General features: G+C 40.1%; 1 protein-coding gene across 9 annotated transcripts in view; it reads left to right on the top strand.

Annotated features, from left to right (window-relative positions):
* Positions 1–21461, top strand: part of PDE1C (phosphodiesterase 1C) — a 983820-nt gene that overhangs the window by 406965 nt on the left and 555394 nt on the right. Inside the window, exons 1-2 of one of the 9 annotated variants that reach the window (XM_056520397.1) lie at positions 2200–2836; positions 5743–5814. The exons of 5 other annotated variants lie outside the window; for them this stretch is intronic. In XM_056520397.1, the coding sequence (XP_056376372.1) occupies positions 2703–2836; positions 5743–5814 (206 nt within the window). In that variant the 5' untranslated portion in view covers positions 2200–2702. Of the gene's footprint in view, positions 1–2199; positions 2837–3587; positions 3746–5742; positions 5815–21461 lie in introns of those variants that run through there. 3 more of the 9 variants (XM_056520399.1, XM_056520398.1, XM_056520401.1) reach the window with 3 other exon arrangements.

Genomic DNA, 21461 nt, shown 5'->3' with positions numbered 1-21461 from the left:
CTTCCTCTGGATCAACTCAGTAGGGACTCATTAGGGTTATAGGTTGAACTTGATGGACTCTGGTCTTTTTTCAACCTTATGAACTATGTTACTATGTGGATAGAAATACAAAAAAGAGTTATGATTTTTAGATGGCGGGGAGGAAAAAACAAAAATGCTAAAATAAAATTGGTCTGGTCCTTAAAGGTGTATTCTATGAAATTTTTTTTATTTGACTATGCTACAGGGGCTGTAGTTAGTGTAGTTCACAATATAGTGTCTGTACCTGTGTGTGACGGTTTTCTCAAAATTCTTCTGTGATTTTCACTCCATTATTTATTTTTACCTGCATACAAAATGACTGTTGTCTCAAATTTTTCCCAGCTTGCAATGCGGCCAAGACCTGACACACTAGTCAGCTGATGACAGGGAGCCTGTTTGCTTCAATGGGTGGAGTGATTGCTTGGTGGGAGAGAGATCAATCTGCAATTTATACAACAGCTGCAGGCACCCTGATTGAAAACCACACTGATTTGAACGGATGCCGCTAATTTATGTTTCAATGGGCGGGGTGGCTGATGTGTGGGAGGGAGGAAAATGGAATTGTGGGATTTGTAGTAAAAAAAAGAAAAGTCAAACAGGAAATACTAGTTCACGAAAAGCTAGCCACAGTGTCATGGTAATCTCACAACATAGCCATTTAGCCCAAGACAAGTGCAGATCCTCCCTAAGCCTGTCCATTACTGTCTGCCAGGTATGTACTAAAATCACCTTATGGTGAATAACCCCTTTATGGCCAAAATGGGCCTGGTCCTTTGGGAGTGCTGAGAGTTGTAGTTTAGCAACAGCTGGATTCTCCCTGTTTGGGAAGACATTGCCAGAAGGGTCTGTTCACAATATACAAAATGTATGATGTGAACAGAGCCTCAGACTTACTCCACTGGCTCCCATCTATAGCTCCGCCTCCTAATGACATCATCACAACACAGACTCGGTCGGGACAGGAACCAGGGAGGTAAGTAGATGTCGGCTTCTTTATACACTATCAGACATCTATAGATGACTATATATAGTTTATAGTCACTAAAGGGGCTATTGGAGCAGGGAGTCCTGTCAGTCTGGTGACAGGATTCCCGGGTCCTGTATAGTATATATGGGTACACTATGCACCCCTGTATACTCTACAGCCGGGGAGGTGAGTAGTGATGCTATACATCACTCCTCACCTCCTTACACTCTGTGGGTTGGGTTCTCTTCAAACTAAGGAGATTGTAAAACTGGTGTTACTGATCCTGATAATTCATAGGTGGTACTGAGCAGCTGCCATTCCCTCCGTGTACCTCATGATACTAATATAGATTGTTACCATCAAACAGAAGTGTGCTGCTGTTCATGCTAAATTCTTTTACCTTAGTAATAGAAGGCTTCTCCCCAAATGTATTATTGCCTTGCAATATTTGCATGTAATAAGTTGTTGTGAAGCTTCAGCCCTTTACTGAGCAATTCCTACTTTTGTATGGATACAAAACAGTCAAAATGTTTAAAGAAAAATTTGCTATCTGTCATAATGATAATTTCACATGTACTTTGCCAGCATGAAAAAAAGGTCAACTCACGGAAGAACCCCGGGGCTTACAAAAGGGAAGAAATATGGTGTGTGGCTTTATTCTTATTGTGGTCGGAGAATTAGGATGAGAGGCCGGCAGCCTAGAAAGGAAAGCTCTCATAGTACTTAACAATGCTGGCAGCTGTATATCAGACAAGCCATACAGGACAGTATGTATCAGTGGAATGTTACAGGCAACATCTTATCTGAGAATCCTCCACTTGCTGTTGTGTATCAATATGCGATACTACGGATTTTCTTCCGCAGCCAACTTTTTAACCTTACAAGCTGGATCGCTGTTATGAATGTGCTCCAAGCAGCACCTTGCCAGGATCTCCTCCCATGTATCACTGTGCTATTGAGAGCCAGTTTTATTATTACTTTCCTTCAACCCACCCCCATTTCTTTCAAGTAGCAGCCAATTTTTCCTGCAGCCTGCTTAGTGCATCTGTGCATGAGCGGAGAGGAGTGTATGTGTGTATGCATGTGTTAGAGGCATATCCCTGGCTGGCTATGGGATGACTTTTCCCTCACTTGTCAATTCCCTTGCCTGTCAGCGGAGCTGCTGGTAGTAGAAAAGGGATAGAAGGGAGGAGAGAGGCAAGGAATAAGGGGAGGGAGAAGCGGAGCTGGAGGGGACAAGGGCTGGCATTCAGAGCATCCTGGAGTAAAGAACACGCAAGGTCCATCAAATGGGAAGAATAGACACATTAGACGCTGTGCAGATGCCTCTGCTCTGCACTCCCCAGCTTGTTGTCACTGTTTTTTTCCCCAAAGAGTCTTCAGCTGGTATTACCGATTGTGTGTCTGGCTTATCGTTTTAAACAACAAAAAAATCTGTAGTGATTTCAATCTAGAGATCAGCCTAATCCCTTAAATCAGACTCAGGATCATGGCATTCTGCCACAACTACTCCCAGTATACACCTGGAGCTTCTGTTCAAAGCGCTCACTTTCTCTAATAATCTGGAAACTAAATAAAAGGCAATACAAAAAAAAACAATAAAAGAAGAAACTATTAGAACATGTTTGATGCTCCCCGCCACTGTTAAAGGTGAAGTTTGTACTGTCTGTCTGTGCATGTATTGGTATTTGTTTGTTCGGAGTAACCATCCTTCATGAGCTTCAACCAAAGTCGCACACCTATAGCCATGGAGTCCCCTACTAAGGAAATTGAAGAATTCGAGAGCAACTCACTGAAGTATCTGCAGCCGGAACAGATTGAGAAAATCTGGCTGCGTCTCAGAGGACTGTAAGTACTAGTCTTTTTATATATATCTACTTATTTATTAACCCATACAGTATGTGCTGCTTCTCTTTCCTGCCAACTTTATCTGTCCTTTGAAACCTCTTCCTAACCTTTCACCATGAATTGGCCAACATGTGAAAGATTTATTCTAAATAATAGAACACAAAATGGGTGAGATAACTTGCCTCAGCAATTCCATGATATCTCATAATAAATCTGTCCAGCATTATGTCTTATCTGGACTTGATCAGTTCAGTGATGGTTATACGTTTATGACACTATGGGTCGGAAGTTCTGATACTGTATATAGTATTCGCAGTATCTCATAGGGACAACATTAAAAAGGAAACACAATCATAAGAGAAAAGACTTCAGGTGTTAAAACCTGACACAGATAGTTTTACTTTTACATTTAAAAAGCTGAGTCTCAGTATTGGAAGTCCCTTTATTATATACTGTACAAATCCTCGGATAAGTATATAAGTATACCTGTAGTAACAGGTGTAGGTTATAACAGCAGATTATTCTGTATTATGGATGTGTATGTGCATTCGGCTCAATGATAATATTTTCCTTCTTTATCATTTTTTGATGTTACATTTCTAATGGATCTGAACATCAGCTGACTGACTGCGTACACTATGATAGGCTTTGTTCACACTGGCGTCATTACAATTTTTTCCCCTGTTAACCCATAATTGGTCCATCAGGTTTCCATTTCTCCTTTTTGGACAGATAGCTACATGCAGCAAATCTGGCTGTGAGAACAGATTGCACAGTGCTCTGCTATAGAGATCCCGTGCAGCCATTTTCAAGCTACCTGTTGCTGACAATATCAGACAGCCTGGGAGGTCAGTCCTGTTGATTTAACACTACAGATCTCAGCATGTCCCATGCTGCAGAATATACAAGGTGAGGGTTTGGCTTGTCATTGCCCTTTATTTCCTGCTACAACTGTTGTAATTGGTCTTTCTGGCTGATGATAGCCACATTAATATCAGCAATATTTATTCTGTCAGACCCCTAGTCTTAAAAGGATAAACACCAAACGTCAATTAGATAAAGGACATGGAAAAAAGTTTAATAATTGAGAAAGTGGCTATTGAAGGCAAGTGATTGATATAGTGATTGAGAAATACTCTTTTATTCTGTAGTTGTACCTCAAGATATTGCACTAGTTAAAGATCATATAGTAACATTACTGAAGGGTGTTCAGATGATCAATACTAGATTCTGGTGCAGGACCAACATGTTTTTATTGTTCCTATTTTCTGCTTCACAGTAACTCATTACAGAGACAGGTGGGCACTTTTTTTTAAATTAAGGGGAACAACTATGTGTTTCTTTAGAGAAACTCCCCTGCATCAGCACCCTAGCGATAGGGACCACATGGAAACTTTTTGAAGAACACAGTCAAATGACCATGGCAGTACAGCATAATGTATCTATCTATTTATCTATCTATCTCCTATCTATCTTGTAGAATTGCCATGTTTTTTATTCTCAATGTTATACACAAAATTAGAAGCTCTGTTTAGTGGTACTTCAGCTTTCTAGCAATAGCTATCTATATATCCATCTATCTACCCAATATCTATTAATCCAATATATATTTATCCAATATCTATCTATCTATTTATCTATCTATCTATTTATCTATCTATCTATCTATCTATCTATCTATCCAATAGCTAGCTGTCTAATTATCTATCTATTCAATATCTATCTTTCTATCTATCTCATATCCATCTATCCATCTATCTTGTAAAATGATCTTTTTCATTCTCCACAATATGGACATAAGTTGAAGTGTAGAAAAACAGCACAACACCATGTCGTTGGTGCATGCAGGTCGTGGAGCCTGGGTTAGGGGCCCTCCACTTTAGACAGCAAAAGGAATCTTCCCCAGAGCACACAAAAACTGGTGAAAAACAGTCCAAGTGTTTATTCCATGGCAAAAAAAAAAGTATCTCACAGCAAACTACATTTCAACCAGCTCACCCAGTCTCACAATGCTTGAAAAAGACTGGGTGAGCCGATCGAAACGTAACTTGCTGTGAGACACTGTTTTTGTTTTTTTTGCCATGGAATAAACACTTTTTTTTCACCAATTTTTGTGTACTGTGGGAAGATTCCTTTTGCTATCTATCTATCGATCTATCTATCTATCTAATATATATTTATCTATCCATCCAATATCTGTCTGTCTGTCTATGTATCTCATATCTATCTATCTATCTATCCATCCAGAACCTCTATCTGTCTATCTATCTATCCATCCATCATATCTATCTATCTATCTATCTATCTATCCATCCATCATATCTATCTATCTATCTATCTATCTATCTATCCATCCATCATATCTATCTATCTAGCTCATATCTATCTATCTATCTATCCATCCATCCAGAATCTCTATCTATCTATTATCTATCTATCTATCTAGCTATCTATCTCATATCTATCTATCCATCTATCTTGTAAAATGATCTTTTTCATTCTCCACAATATGGACATAAGTTGAAGCTCTGTTTAGTGAGTGGCAGAGCAGCAGCCAATGCATATTGTCTATCTATCTTATTCTCCACCTATGGAAATAACTAAAAGCTGTTAAGTGGCACATCAGAAGTCAATGTATATTGTTTAGCAGGCTTGGAAACTTTCATAGACACCAGTGAACTGGCCATTTAGCATAGCAAGAAGGGGATGTGATGCTCAGACTAATGTTTTTCCATTGAAATATCTCTTTGTTATTAGCAGTAGTTTAGAAGCTTCACGGCTCTATCTGTAGAAACATGTAAATCAGGATTTATAGAAGATAAATAAACCTATAATAATGTGCAATTTTATCCAAATACAATGCTGTTCACTCAGACTAACAAATAGTGTACTACACATTTGTTTAGGAATGTACTGCTAAATGGAGCCGAAATATTCAAACAACAGCTACTGTCCGCCTGCAGACAGAAAACTCTAAGGTATGAACTGTTGCAAAAAGCTGTCAGCTTGTACAGTCTAGCCAGTCCATAGCATTAATTCCATCCTCTTGCAGGAACTGCTGACACACTCCAGCCACATGAAGTCTAGTATTGTCTTGCATTAGGAGGAACCCAGGGCCAACCCCACCAGCATATGGTCTCACAAGGGGTCTGAGGATCTCATCTCGGTACCTAATGGCAGTCAGGTTACCTCTGGCAAGCACATGGAGGGCTGTGCAGCCCCCCAAAGAAATGCCACCCCACACCATTACTGACCCACCGCCAAACTGGTCATGCTGGAGGATGTTGCAGGCAGCAGAACATTCTCCACGGCGTCTCCAGACTCTGCCACGTCTGTCACATGTGCTCAGTGTGAACCTGCTTTCATCTGTGAAGAGCACAGGGTGCCAGTGGCAAATTTGCCAATCTTGGTGTTCTCTGGCAAATGCCAAACCTGTGGACGTCAGGCCCTCATACCACCCTCATGGTGGACACATGCACATTTGTGGTCTGCTGGAGATCCTTTGGTGCTTCTCCTGCTCCTCCCTGCACAAAGGTGGAGGTATTGGTCCTGCTGCTGGGTTGTTGCCCTCCTACGGCCTTCACCATGTCTCCTGATATACTGGCCTGTCTCCTGGTAGCGCCTCCATGCTCTAGACACTACGCTGACAGACAGAGCAAACCTTCTTGCCACAGCTGGCATTGATGTGCTCACTACCTGAGCCACTTGTGTGGGTTGTAGACTCCGTCTCATGCTACAACTTGAGTGAACAAAACATCAGCCAGGAAGCATAGGAACTGAGAAGTGGTCTGTGTTCACCACCTGCAGAACCACTCCTTTATTGGGGGTGTCTTGCTAATTGCCTATAATTTCCACCTGTTGTCTGTTCCATCTGTACAACAGCATGTGAAATTGATTGTCAATCATTGTAGCTTCCTGAGTGGACAGTGTGATTTCACAGAAGTGTGATTTACTTGGAGTTACATTGTGTTTATGTGTTCCCTTTATTTATTTTTTTGAGCAGTGTATTAAACTCATGCTTCATAAGGCAGCCTTGTCCTGGCCACACTGGAGAATAACACTGAACTAGTTCTTTATCTGGTGATTATAATGGAGAATGACACATAGGGCAGTAATGTTTTATGTGATAGTACCTTATTGCACACAGCAAGGTTGGATCAACCTTTATTCTTTTTAATGCTGCAATGACAGATCAGATCTGTCATGCTCAGGTGACTCAAGCAATAAATAGTTTAACCCTTTATAGTATAGTATGCTATTGTACAGCTATAGTGCCAGGACTAGCTGCTCCTTAGGACACCAAGTGAGGATGTCTGTACTTTATTCATTTTATACACCCTGTGTAGTGTACAGAGCCCTGAAAATTAGCTGTCCTCTACATATAAAGTAATTTGTAGCTTCTAGCAGCTAGTTCTCACATTCATGTGTACAGACTTTGTGTTTATTTGTGTTATCTTGTTATTTTTAGTTAAACTTCTTTTTTCCTTATTTTGGGATGACATTTTGAGGGCTTCAGAACCAGTTACCAGTTTTCCATAGAGTTTTGGTCTCAAGATCCAAAGGCTTGAACATACAATGGTCGTTCTGGAACCAATTAATATTGGTCAATACATCATTACTAGCTTTTGGACCTCACAGTCTCCTTTGCACATCAGGGGGTTAACTACTGATAATCCACACTTACCTCCCCTTACAAAATAATGTTATGTATGTATGCCTATAAAAATGTTTATTGAAGACTCATTGGGGGAGATTCATTAAAACCTGTGCAGAGGAAAAAGTTGACCAGTTACACATAGCAACCAATCAGATCGCTTCTTTCATTTTGAATAGGCTGTTTCAAAAATGAAAGAAGTGATCTGATTGGTTGCTATGGGTAACTGGTCAACTTTTTCCTCTGCACAGGTTTTGATAAATCCCCCCCTATGTGTTTTATGTTACATAAGTTCTGTATAGTAAAAACTAAGATTTTACATGTGGCAGGTCCTATGTCTACAAAACAGTTATTTTAAAAAGGCAGTGTATCTTAGGACTTGGACAAGAACTGTGTTAGGCTGCCATTACATTTCACATTTTTTTTTTTATATATATTTATTTATTTTAACTACCACTGCAGTTTTTGAGGGAAAAGCCTATGTCTGGCTTTGGCTCATAAACTGATGGCCTCAGCTTCATGGTGATCAGGGACTGAACTCTAGTAATGCAAATGTTGGGCAACATACACGTTTGTACATTTGTAACCCTGGGTGGTCAGGTAAGGGATTCTAGGTGAACATACACAAGTAACACTGTAAAGAACACCTAGGTGGGGCTAGGCTGGGGTAGTCTCCAAAAGAACCACAGCAGTAATAATGGTTTGAACAAGCATCATCTTGAATTACACCTGATTTGACAGGAGGAGTTACTGGTTCTTGGTAACACACTGCAATAGATAACACTAAGTTGATGGTTGTAGCGTATGGACATTCCGTGTACAGCAGGCACTGCTTGAATCAATATGGCTAGGACCAATTGGACATGTGCTGTCTCCATTGATAAACACTTTCTTGCTGCAAAACTTGGCATGCTTTTATGTTGCAGGCAGGTATGTACATGATTATAGGTGTAATTTGATTAGAAGCTGGGCCTTGCCACAAAAGGGCATTAAAACGCTTCCCCGGCTGCCCTATAAAATATCTCTCAGAGGCCACTTTTGGGTGGTGTAGAGAGATTATTGACTGCAAAACATGCCTCTACAACACACTCAAATCATTTTTTACCAGTTGATAGACTTTGAGAGGGGTGTATCATGGGACTGAAAGAAGCAGCATGGTCATTTGTACATACTCTCCACCATCTAGGGCGTTCTGACTAAGCTGTTAAGGATTTTGGGATTTTGAGAGCTATGGTAATATGAAGACATGCACACATGGTAAACAGGACCTGGGCAGCCCAAACAGACCACCAGTAGAAAGGTTTGTTTCATATGCCAGCAAGCACAAGCAGATCCATCTGTTTCCCTGTCCACCATGCAGACACAGGTGGCATCTTCATTACACTCCCCTGTCTCTGCCTGGACCTATGTTCGGCACCAATTATGCATCCTACCATCGTCGTCTTCTTTTGCAGTGTTGTCATGAACAAGACAACTGGACTGCTACAGACTGGAAATGTATCTTTCTTAATGAGAAATTCAGGTTCTGTTTGGGAATCTACAACAGTGACATTCACGTGTGGAGGCCTCATGGTGAGTGCTCCAATCCTGCCTTTGCTGTGGAGCGACACACTGCCTCAATGCCTTGTGGACTGCTTTTAACTGGCATTTTTCAGCAGGATAATGCCCGACCACATAAAACAAGAGTTGCCCAGGAATGTCTACACCAAAGTAAAAACTATTTCTTGGCCTGCACTGTGGCCAGATTTATTGCCAATTGAGAATTTATGGGACCAGCTGGGACAAAAGCTTCAGCAATCTATGAGTGTGCAGGATCTACTGGATCAGCTGCCACATCTGTGGGCCAATGTGCTACAGGATGATATATGGAATCTGTATGACCCCATGCTCAACTGTATCTCATGTTATATCAAGCCTACAGGTGTCCAGCAGGGCTTTTATTTGAACAGTTTCCCTAATTAAGATATTATTTTCCTCTTACATATATCATCATTAAATTAACACATATAAAGTTTCATTTAATATAAAGCTCTCATTTAAAAAGGCTTTGTCCAAATCTGAATTGGAGGTTCCATTACGCACCTTTGCGGCAGATTAAGTCATTTCTAACAGTGTCATTTTTCCTTACAAAATGTAGTCCACTTTGCAGAATTCTACAGTCCCCATTTTATGTCAGTGATATCTTTTTGGCATTGCTGTTGTGGTGTCCATCATTCTACAGATCTGGCAGAATGTTGTAGCTTCCATTTAGGTTTAAAGGGGTACTCCACTGCCGCAGCATCCGGAATATTTTGTTCCGAACGCTGGGTGCAGTTAGCAAGGGTCGTGACGTCATGCACATGCCCCCTAGTGATGTCATGCCACGCCCCCTCAATGCAAGTCTATGGGATGGGGCTTGGTGGCTGCCATGCCCCCTCCCATAGATTTGCAGTAGCGTGACATCACTTGGGGAAGTGGCCGTGACATCACGACCCCCGTATCCCATACCCAGCATTCAGAACAAAATGTTTTAGACGCTGGGGCTGTGGAGTACCCCATTAAAGGGGTATTCCGGGTTTATACAGCTTATCCCCTATCCTAAGGATAGGGGATAAGATGTATGATCGCAGGTGTCCCGTCACTGGGGACTCCTGCGATCTCAGTGCAGTCCCCGGCATTCTGTGCCGGGCACTGCCTCCGAAACAGGGACATGACATCACGGCCATGCCCTCTTGTGATTTCACAGCACACCCCCTCCATTCATATCACTGGGAGGGGGTGTAATGTTCGGCATGAGTAATAGCAGACATGGCAAATTCCTGTGTCATCCCTTAAACCACCCCCTGTATTAGTCAACCGTAAGGATATTTGTGGAGCTCCACGCTGTTTGTTGTATGCATTCTGTTGTGGAGGTGGATAAACAAGCAGTAGATTACAGAAGTAATCCAGACACTTAGTCCTCAACTCTCATACATAATTCCAAAGAATGAACCTTCCCTGACTTGGGGAGAATAAGTAGGAGATTAGATGTGGACACATGCATGAGAGCTTGATGAAGTTGTACATATATTCTCTAAGGAGTTCGAGCTGCAGGATTAGAAAGGAAATGGATTAAAAACCTCCAAATGAATGTCAAATATTTCCCATAGCGGTGACGTTAGAAGTTGGTTTAAAAAAAAAGAAAAAAGAAAAGAATAAAAAGAAAAATAATTACAAATAAAAATCCTGGTCATGTGAGGGTAAACGGGTAACTCAGAATATTATCATTCTGAAAATCAATTGTTTACATTGTCTGAAATACACAAACAAAATGCCACATACACAAAATGCATTAGTGTCATTAACCCCTTCATGACCCAGCCAGTTAATTTTTTTTTGGTCTCACCTTGTTTGCTTCTCACATTCAAAGACCCATAACTTTTTTTTTTTTCCACTGACTAAGTTGAATTAGGGCTTCTTATTTGAGGTACGAGTTATACTTATTTGAGGGACAATTTCATTGGTGCACTTTATTTTATCATATAAGGCATTACGGAGCCATAAAAAAATATATGTAAGGCAAAATAAAATAAAAACATGCAATTGCACAATTTTGTGGGGCAATACTTTTTTCCTTGTTCACAATACGGTAAATCTGACATGCTATCTTTATTCTATTGGTCAGTACGATTCCAGTGATACCAATCCTGGGTAATTTTTGTTTCATTTTAAGTAAAAAAAATTTTTTTTTTTTATTTAAGAAAAAGAAATGTTTGTTCAATGACATGTTCTGACCCCTATAATATATATATATATATATATATATATATATATATTTCCTCATATGGAGCTATGTTAGGGTTAATTTTTTGTGCCATGAGCTGTAGTTTTTAACTGTACCACTTTTGTGTATAAATATTATATGACTTTTGATCACTTTTTATTGATTTAAAGTTTTATTAGGAGGAGGATTTTTTTACATTTAAAAAAACTTTATTTTTACTTTTTTTTTTACACATTCCCCCCACCTCTATAAAGCTATTGCATTACATTGATCTATGTTCTCGGCGCTCGATTGCTAAGGGCTGCTGCTGAAGTCTTCCCTGGCAACACATCTGCAGCCTACGATTACATCGCGGAGCTGCAGATGGGTCCCCTATATCCCAGGGATCGCTATTGATCATGGCCTTTAACCATTTCAATGACGGACATCGGAGCTCCGTTGTCCGTCATTACCGGCAGATGTTAACTGTTGATAGCAGCGGGGATCTGCCGGTTATGACGCGGACACGACCCGGGGGCCCGCGTCATGTTCCCCTTACCCGACCTGTGACGTACCAGTAAATCATAGGTCGGGAAGGGAATAAAGAAAATAAATTGACACGTCAGAAAGTTTTGATCAGTAGATATAGCAGAGAGAAAAGTACGGCTGTTTGCTTCACTCCCTGGCTGGCCACGCGATCTGACTCTTTGCAGGAGATGAGCTCCATAGACTTACATGTCCTGCAAGGAGTAAGATCAGCAATGAGACTCCAACCAATCAAACTTTTGACATGTCAAATGGTTTTTATTCTAGTAACACCAGCATTTGAAACATTGTTATACTCTTAGGATACCCAATAAATGTATACATGGAGAGGAGGGTTGTACCATATGATCAGCAGAACAGCTGAATAGTGTCAGATTTGCGGACTGTCTGCGGACCCATTCAAATGAATGGTAGTGTAACTCACAGTGGGTTTCACGCAGTGGGAAACCCGCTGCTAGTTACTAGTGTGTGAACGCGTCCTTAATGTTGCCTCCTGCTCTCTACTTATGCAAATGGTTTCCTTAGACTGTAGGGAACTGGCAAGCATCTGTGCCTGTTTAGTGAAGGCTGGCTATCAGTGCACCACAGGATGGGAGCGTGGTGATTTCAATCTAAATAAGGACATAATGTGAGGACCATGAGGAACATGATGAGAACCATGAAGTATGTAGATTGTCCTTTACAAGTATACACATATAAATTGGGAAAATGTAAGCTGAAATCTGATTGGTTGCTATGGGAAACTGCTTCTGACATAGAAGATGTTGCTACAATTGTATCCAGTCCTTATTAGTATGTGTACTTACAAATTTACATAGTTCATAAGGTTTAAAAGAGACAAAAGTCCATCAAGATCAAACTACATCCCTACTGTTTCCCTATTGTGTTGATCCAGAGGAAAAAAAACCTTATGAGGCTGATGCCAATTGCCCCATACCAGGAAGAAAAATCTTTGTCAACTTCATTATGGCAATTTGAATAAATCCCTGGATCAATGTCCTATCCCAATAAATCTAAAATATATAACCTATAATGTTAGTACTCTCACAAAATGTATCTAGGCCCCTTTTGAGCTCTTTTATTGAGTTCACCATGACCATGGCAGAGAGATCTCACTGCTCTTACAGTAAAGAACCCATGTCTGTGCTGGTGTAGAAACCTTCTTTCCTCTAGAGGTAAAGAATGCCCCCTTATTATAGATATAGTCCAGGGAGAGGGTCTTTGTACTTTCCCCTAATTTATTTATACTTTAATATATGACATATATGTGCAGTACCTTTCCTTATGTATAGCACCATCATATTTTAACCCCTTAACGACCACGGACGTAAATGTACGTCCTGGTTTGGCGGGACTTCCCGCACCAGGATGTACATTTTACGTCTTGTGTATGACCACGAGCATCGGAAGGGTGCTTGCGTCATACATGGCAGGTTGTTGGCCATTACCGGCGGGTAATGCTAGCAGCCGGGGACCGGCGATCGCGCGGATGTCCGCCATTAACCCCTCCGATGCCGTGATCAATACAGATCACGGCATCTGCGGCATTGCGGCACTTTGATTGGATGATCGGATCGCCCGCGACCCTGCCGCGGCGATCCAATCATCCAGCATGACAGCCGGGGATCCCCTTACCTAGCTCCGGCTGTCTCCCGGGGTCTTCTGCTCTGGTCTGCGATCGAGCAGACCAGAGCAGAAGATCACCGATAATACGGAGCAGTGCTGTGTCCTATGCATAGCACTGCACAGTATTAGCAATCAAACGGTTGCTATAGATAGTCCCCTATGGGGACTAAAAAGGGTTAAAAAAAGTTGGAAAATGTAAAAATAAAAAATAAAAAAAAGTTAAAAATCCCCTCCCCCAATAAAAATGAAAATTGTCCGTTTTTCCCATTTTACCCCCAAAAAGCGTAACATTTAAAAAAAAATAAACATATTTGGTATCGCCACGTGCATAAATGTCCGAACTATCAAAATATAATGTTAATGATCCTGTACGGTGAATGGCGTAAACTTAAAAAATTTAAAAAGTCCACAAATCCTGCTTTTTTGTCACATTTTATAAAAAAATTTTTATAAAAAATGATCTAAAAGTTTTATATATGCAAATGTGGTATCTGAAAAAAGTACAGATGACGGCGCAAAAAAAAAAAAAGTTATAGGTGGTCAAAATAGGGCGATTTTAGATTACTGATTTTGTACAAAAAGTTTTAGATTTTTTTTAAGCGGTACAAAAATATCTAGCCATGGGTATCATTTTAATCATATTGACCCACAGAATAAAGAACACCTATCATTTTTACCGTAAAGTGTACAATGTGAAAACAAAACTCTCCAAAATGTGCAAAATTGTGTTTTTCATAAAAATTTCCTCCCTAAAAATTTTTTGGGGGGGTTCGCCGTACATGTTATGGTAAAATGAGAAGTTTCATTACAAAGTACAATTGGTCTCGCAAAAAACAAGCCCTTATATGGGTCTGTACATGGAAATATAAAGGAGTTATGGATTTTAGAAGGCGAGGAGGAAAAAACGAAAACGCAAAAATAAAATTGGCCTGGTCCTTGAGGTGAAAATGGGCTTGGTCATTAAGGGGTTAATTTTCTACAATTCTTTTGTATGTCCTTTTTATTTAAATGTTGTCCATAGCAACCAATCACATTGCTTCTTTTATTTTTGAATAGGCCTCTGAAAGATAAAATCTCCCTGGTCGCCATAGTTAACTGGAGTCTATCAGCCTGAAGTCCAAAGGATTTTTTAGACTGGACACCATTTAACACTTATCTTCACCATGTGTTAAGTTTGGAAAAATTATGTTTCTATTTTAGTGAAAGGAAGAAGAGATTTTGACAATAGTGTGTTACTGAAACACAAAGTTTTGGTTCAGTGTGCAGAACTTTCCATTATTCAGTTTTTAAACTTTATTTACAAAGTCCCTTGTAGATGTGTATGTGTGTTATACTCTTCAATGGAGGACACAGAGTGCCCTTTTGGTCCCTTTCACTGGGGAATAGCTAGGATAAGGGTTACCCCTTAGTGACAACAATAGGGCTTTTTATGGTGGTACCTATTGGGCTTATTCCGACCAATTCGCCTTTTTACATCGCAGCCGGAATAATATTTTGTGGAGCTCCTGCACTAGGATCCTGGACATTTTGCTATCAGCATGACAGCCAGGCTCCTGCTGTAACTACCTGTAGTTTAACTCTTTACATGCTGCAGTCAAATCAGGACTGTGTCATGTATACAATGGCCCTCATTTACTATTCTAAACCTGACTTGTTTTGTCGGGGTTTTTTTGGCGCATCTTTGTCTGCGACATGTAGCAGACATCGTGCGCCAGTCTGCGACATGATGCAACATTTTTTCCCGACAGACCCGATGTGGATTCTCCCAAACCCGAAAAAGGGGCGTAACCCGACATTTCTGAGCTTTCCCACGTATTTATAAAGGTTTCCAACCCGAATTTGTTGAATTGTTGTCGATTTTTTCCCAACAACTCAGAGGAGTTGGAAACCATAACCAACTAAACCCACGTGCGACAAACAGGATGAGACATAATAATAAATACCAGGGGAAAAAAGCAATCGGGTAAGAAAGCAGCATAGACTTACAACCCGATTTTCTAAGTAAATGAGGGCCAATATGTTCTCCTCTCGTAGCACAGCCTGCCAGGTGAACACACATTTGTTTTCACAGAGGATTTGTCTCTGAATAAAGCTATGCATATTAAGGCTATGTTCACATGCTAAAAATTCTGCTAATCTGCTCAAATTCTGTTCTGCAAAGCTTGCTGCGGAATTTACAGTTTTGCGGAATTTGAGTGGAATTTTGGTTAAAATTATGTGTGCTCAAAACACAGAACTCAAGGGAATTCCCCCGGTGGAATTATACAAAATTTAAAGACATGTTCAAAGTTGTTGTAGTAGATTTTGTAGGGTGTTTGTAATGCATGAGTCGTGCTCCAGAATTTGCAACAAAAAAATAAAAAAAATTCTTCTAACTTTTTACTCTGAAAACCCTAATGTGCAATACATTTTTACGGAATTTCCGAGCTGAATTTTCTGCCATGTTAACATAGCCTAATACTATACTGATGAGATAGTCATCTAGCATATACAATTAACATTTAGATGATTTTTGGAATAACACATGTATTGTTATAGAAACCACTACGACTTTACAAAAAGGAACATTTAAGAGCAACGCCATCTATATGGCAGTTTGTAAAGCTGAAGGATAGCAGCTCCATTTACTGAATGTTTAATTGACAATAAGTGCTGTGTTATTTCTTTCCCAGCATCGAGATAAAAAAGCTTCTCCTTTGCTCACTTGTATGCAACCTGCATTGAGTGCCTGCATGAAATTACATAAGACTTCAACACTGTGCAAATCTCCAAGCCTTTGACTGTTTACTGTTGTTTAACAGCTGTAGCTGACAGAACACAGACTTCATGTTCTGCGCTCGCTGTGTGACGACAGCTCTACACATTCTCTCTGCTTCCTGTGCGCAGCTAAGGCTGTGTTCACATGTTCAGGTTTTTAATTGTCATTTATTGCCAAGAGGATAAATCTTCTTCCTTTCTCTGTATGTGCTCTTTATTTTTTATCTGTTCCTGGATTTGTATTCAATAACTGCAGTTAAAAACGTGTATGTGTGAACACAGCCTAATTCTAGATTAATGCGCCCTTAATGTATTCTAATCACTTATCTGATATGTGCATTAAAGGAAAATGTGCACAGTTTACCCACTAGCAAAGAAAATGTCCACACATAGAATATAAACATTCAGCCTTTTTCATTGTGTAGTAAGTACATAAATCACAAGGAATAAATCATAGCTTAACATCACTTTGGCATCATGAAACTGGCCATAAACGGATACTCTGGGTAACTAAACCCATAGCCCATCCTTTCCCACTCATCAACCTATTAACTGTTTAACTGTCTAAATAGCAGTTTCCCTCTTTGGTTTTCCCTTACATGCATGAAGTGAGGGAAAAACATCATCCAGCCATCCACTCTGTCTCTGTCCATATGCCTCTCTGAAAGCAGCCCCCACCCTCCTGAGAGACACAGACCATGTGGTTTCTGCCCTGCACTGATGATTCATGTTCTCTTTAGTGCTGAGAACTGGGAGGGCTGGCAGAACAGAGCTGCAATGATTGCTGGGAGATGTAGGCAAGGGGAGAAAAGGATGGCAAAGATTATCAAGCAGCCAGAAAAGTACCCCTTTAAATAAATTTAAATTATTATAATTAATTATGTTTTTTCAGATCAAGTAGAGGAAAAAATAGATAGAATCACTCAATGAGGAAAAAGTTATGGAATCATCGACAAAGAAAAATCCCTTTCAATTCTTTTCTGGCTTTACTGATTTCCAGAGACTTCAATAACAATTAGTGTTGAGCGGCATAGGCCATATTCGAATTCCCGATATTTCGCGAATATATGGAGGAATATTCGCCATATATTCGCTAAATTCGCATATTCGTAATATTTGCGTTTTATTTTTGCATATGCGAAAATTAGCATGTGCGAAAATTAGCATAGAAAAAAATTGCATATGCGAAAATGCTAATTTTCGCATATGAGAAAATTCGCACGCCAGTCTCACACAGTAGTATTAGAGCCTTCTTTACACCACACAAGCTGGAAGCAGAGAGGGATGATCACTGTGATGTGTACTGTGAAAAAAAAACATTCGTAAAAAAAATCGTAATTGCGAATATATAGTGCTATATTCGCGAATATTCGCGAATTCGCGAATATGCGATATTCGCAAGCAACACTAATAACAATAACCAATATCCTATATCAAGCTGGTTCCAGCTTCCTTTTAGAAACATTGACAGATTAGCTGTGGGAGATGGAGTCCGCTGATCATGTTATTGACCTGATATGTATTTCCTGATTTAAATCTTTAACATTATTTGCCCTGTGGCAAAATGTATTATAATCCTAACACATGACTTCACCATTACCAAACATTTTATATTGATAGAATTAAGGCTAGGTTCACACAGCCTTTTGCATCCAATCCGTTAAGGGTCCGATCGTCTTTTTTTTTTTTTTGAGCCGATCGGACCCTTAAACAGGTCAATTGCAAATGGCTACTGCTGGGTTCCGACGGCCCCAATTCACTGGCATAGGGTGTATTGGTGACCCGGTAATTTTACAGGATTTTAGTGGAGAAAAAAATTAAGCTTGCTCAATTTCCCCCCCCTTCTAAACTCCGGTGCTTCTGGCTGGATTGCCGACGGAACTCCGAATAGCAGAGTCCGTCTGCATTGTGAACGAGGCCTAAAACATATTGGTGATTCATTACTGAATATTACTTTCAATAAAGTGTGCCTGTCATTGGGAAAAACCTTTTACATAATGTAGAAAATAACATTATTTGTATATCTGTAATATACATTGGTTACAAAATGTGTATATTTTTGTCCCTACAGCTATTGTCTGTGTGTCTTTGTGAGGAGACCACAGGAAGTGAGGGCGGGACAAGCAGGGCTCTGTGCAGTGAGGCTCTGTGTCATGCTCCTGGCTCACACAGCAGGATGATTGACAAGCGAGGAACCTGCACAGAACCCAGCTATCACGTCCCCTCCCGTAGACTTGCATTGAGGGGTGGAGCGTGATGTCACATGGGGCGGGGGCGTGACATCACACGCCGCCGGCCCTGCGGTCGACCGTAATCAGTCCCGGAGCGAACACGCTCCGGGGACTGTTTACAAACGGGGTGCCGCGTGCATGATCATGGGCGTCCCCAGCTGCGGGACTCTCGCGATCAGGCATCTTATCCCCTATCCTTGGGATAGGGGATAAGATGTGTAAGCACCGGAGTACCCCTTTAAATGGGCACTTTTGTTGAATTAATAGAAACTGTACCTGTCACTCAAATGTAGGCTTTTGATATGTGACTTTGCACTTCCCTGTAAAAGAAATCAGCTGATAGAAGAGAGTAAGTAATGCTGGTGGAGAAGGAGCAGATTGCATAACCCCTACCTTGGGTGTACGAGAAGAGATTGTCACAACTCTTATTGCTATAATTATCAGTCATTCATTCAGCAAATCCCATAAGCCTAAATATGCAAGCCCGTGATTGATCTCCGATTTAATTAACATGATCTCACTTCGGATGAAGGTTGCTTACCGAAACATGCGTTGGAGTGACGTCATCTCTGGCCTCACACTGGTTATCCAGTTGATGTTTTTGGTCTGTCAAAGCACTTTTGGTATATATTGCCCTACATATTATGGATGCATTGCAAGCAATTTATATGCACAATACTATTCATCTTTTACTGCCCTGACTTATCGGCTTGTATCGCATGCATATTTCTCATTTTGTGCAATCAACTTCATGTAACAGCTCTTATATGGAGCACCTTTTCTACCATATGCACTGCAATTTATACCTTTTATTTCAGTGTTGGGGTCCTGGTGATGCTATTTTTTCCCTCCTTTTTTAACTATCATTGTGAAATGTAACACATACAATAATGATGTAACTTTTATGTTTTTCATATAAGTGACTCCTTTAGTAATTTTTAGATTGTATTAATATGGGGCCATTGTGCTGATTTCTACAATAACATATTATGCAATATCATGTCTTGTATTTTTGCTTGTTTTTTGGTTGTCTTTAATCAGATGCCACAGTATATAAATTGGGTTTTATATCTAAGCTCTATTCATAGGATGACCAAATAGCAGTGAAGATTCCTATACTTGGTGGTATTTCTTGTGATCTACAGCTGAGACTCTGCTGTCCTAGCTAAAACCGTCAGGTTAAGTTTCATATGCTAAAAACTGATCAGGTGGTGGTGGCGGGGTAATTCTCGGCATTTTCTGATGTGTTAATTAAGTGAAAACAAGCCTCTACACGGGTGCACACTACATAATACATTGTCTGGAGGTTGAGCGGAACAGATGTCTTGACTGTAGGAAAGATTCTCTGCCCTGTCGTCTTGTAGACACATAAAATAATCCTCCAATGCAAAGATATATAGTAAGGTGTGTCTACTGTATATCTATCTCTCTTTCTATTTATCTATCATGCTTGGAATCATAGGTTTTTTGTTATTTATTGAGGTGCCATTAAGTTAATTTAATACTGCAGTTGGGTCTTTAATAATGGTATAAATGACCATTGCAGCATGATTTATAATGTGTTATTCACATATGAATGTAGAGTGCACATGATTTCATTGCCAACCTCTCTTAGGCCATCCGAATGCGTTGTGCCGCTTCCTGCTAATCGGTTTTAGAGAAACCTTTGTAATTGTGTTAGCAAAACTGAAAGCTGTTCACTCTGCTCGGGGAAGCACATTTCTAATGCAAATATTATTTGTGAAACCAAATTCTTGGTTGCCAATCCTAAACAACTTTGTCTAGCTACAGGCCACTGTGTAGCTGGTTTTATGCCTATACTTTGCATCTAAACACTTAAAGGGCTACTCCACTGGGAATTTTTTATTTTTTTTTATCAACTGGTGCCAGAAAGTAAAACAGATTTGTAAATTACTTCTATTAAAAAAATCTTAATCCTTCCAGTACTTATCATTTGCTGTTATGATCCACAGGAAGTTCTTTTCTTTCTAAATTTTCTTTCTGCCTGCCCACAGTGCTCTCTGCTGACACCCCACAGATTGGAGCTTGGAGCTCGTGTAGATTTTTCCATGTACCACACAGGCAACAGCTGTACTGGCAGATGGTTTAGAGTATATTCTGGGAAAACATTACCACAATGAAACTCCTGACTCAGATCAGGTGGCATGATGGCTGATGGAAAGAGGAGGCTGGGCCTTGTTGTGCCACACCCAGTCACAATTACAGGTTCAAAGGGTTTCACACAAGTTTTCCCTTGTTTCTGTAGGCCTGGAACAGGGGCGCACAATATATAAAAAAATCTCTTAGTAAACTTTAACACTCACATTTATGTTACTGTCATCACTAAAGGGGGTTTAATGATGCACATAGGTTGGTTTCAGGTGGGTCCGGGTCCTTGTTCTACATTTAGTAAATCAGAAATGATAACCCACTTTTTATAAATAAGGAGTGAAAGGCTTTTCATAACCTAAGATGACAAATAAAAGAACATGAGAGAATTCTATCATTCGATGTGGCAGTAATTTCAAATAAACTTGCAGTGGCCTCTACGCGTCAGAAAAAAAGCACAGGATCTCTGTAGAACCTACTGAATTAGAATGTCACCTGCTAACAGAATGCACTTTCACCCCTCATTGGTCACCTTTTTGTTGTTTCCACATAGTGAAAGATGAATCTTCTCTTTTCTTTAGGTGACCTTTAAACAAGACTTTGATGTATCTTTTTCCATTATCAGTTATTTTTGCACTCTTCAGAATCAACACCTTGGTAGTAAAAGTGTAAATTAGATTTCAGTCGAGAGATATAAATATGCAAATCCCCTTTAAGTAAAAGAGATGATCCCACTTATTCTGCAATCCTAGTGTGTGCATTATGCTGGTGTAAGACCAGATCCAGGTCTTACAAAAGACAAAACATTTGGGAGGGGAACACTTCCACTAGTCAATGCATTTGTAATATCGTAGTAAAGAAAGTTCGTCCAGCGCCAGATGTGCAGGTAAAATCTTGCTTTATTGAAATATTCCAACAGTAGTCACATTCAGAGGACAATGCTGACGCGTTTCAAACCTCTGTGCTTAATCGTAGACTGAC

Source organism: Hyla sarda, chromosome 5 (assembly GCF_029499605.1).
Source record: "Hyla sarda isolate aHylSar1 chromosome 5, aHylSar1.hap1, whole genome shotgun sequence".
Taxonomy (NCBI): Eukaryota; Metazoa; Chordata; class Amphibia; order Anura; family Hylidae; genus Hyla; species Hyla sarda.
The sequence above is the reverse complement of the archived record's forward strand: the minus strand, read 5'-3'. Positions and strand labels throughout refer to the sequence as shown.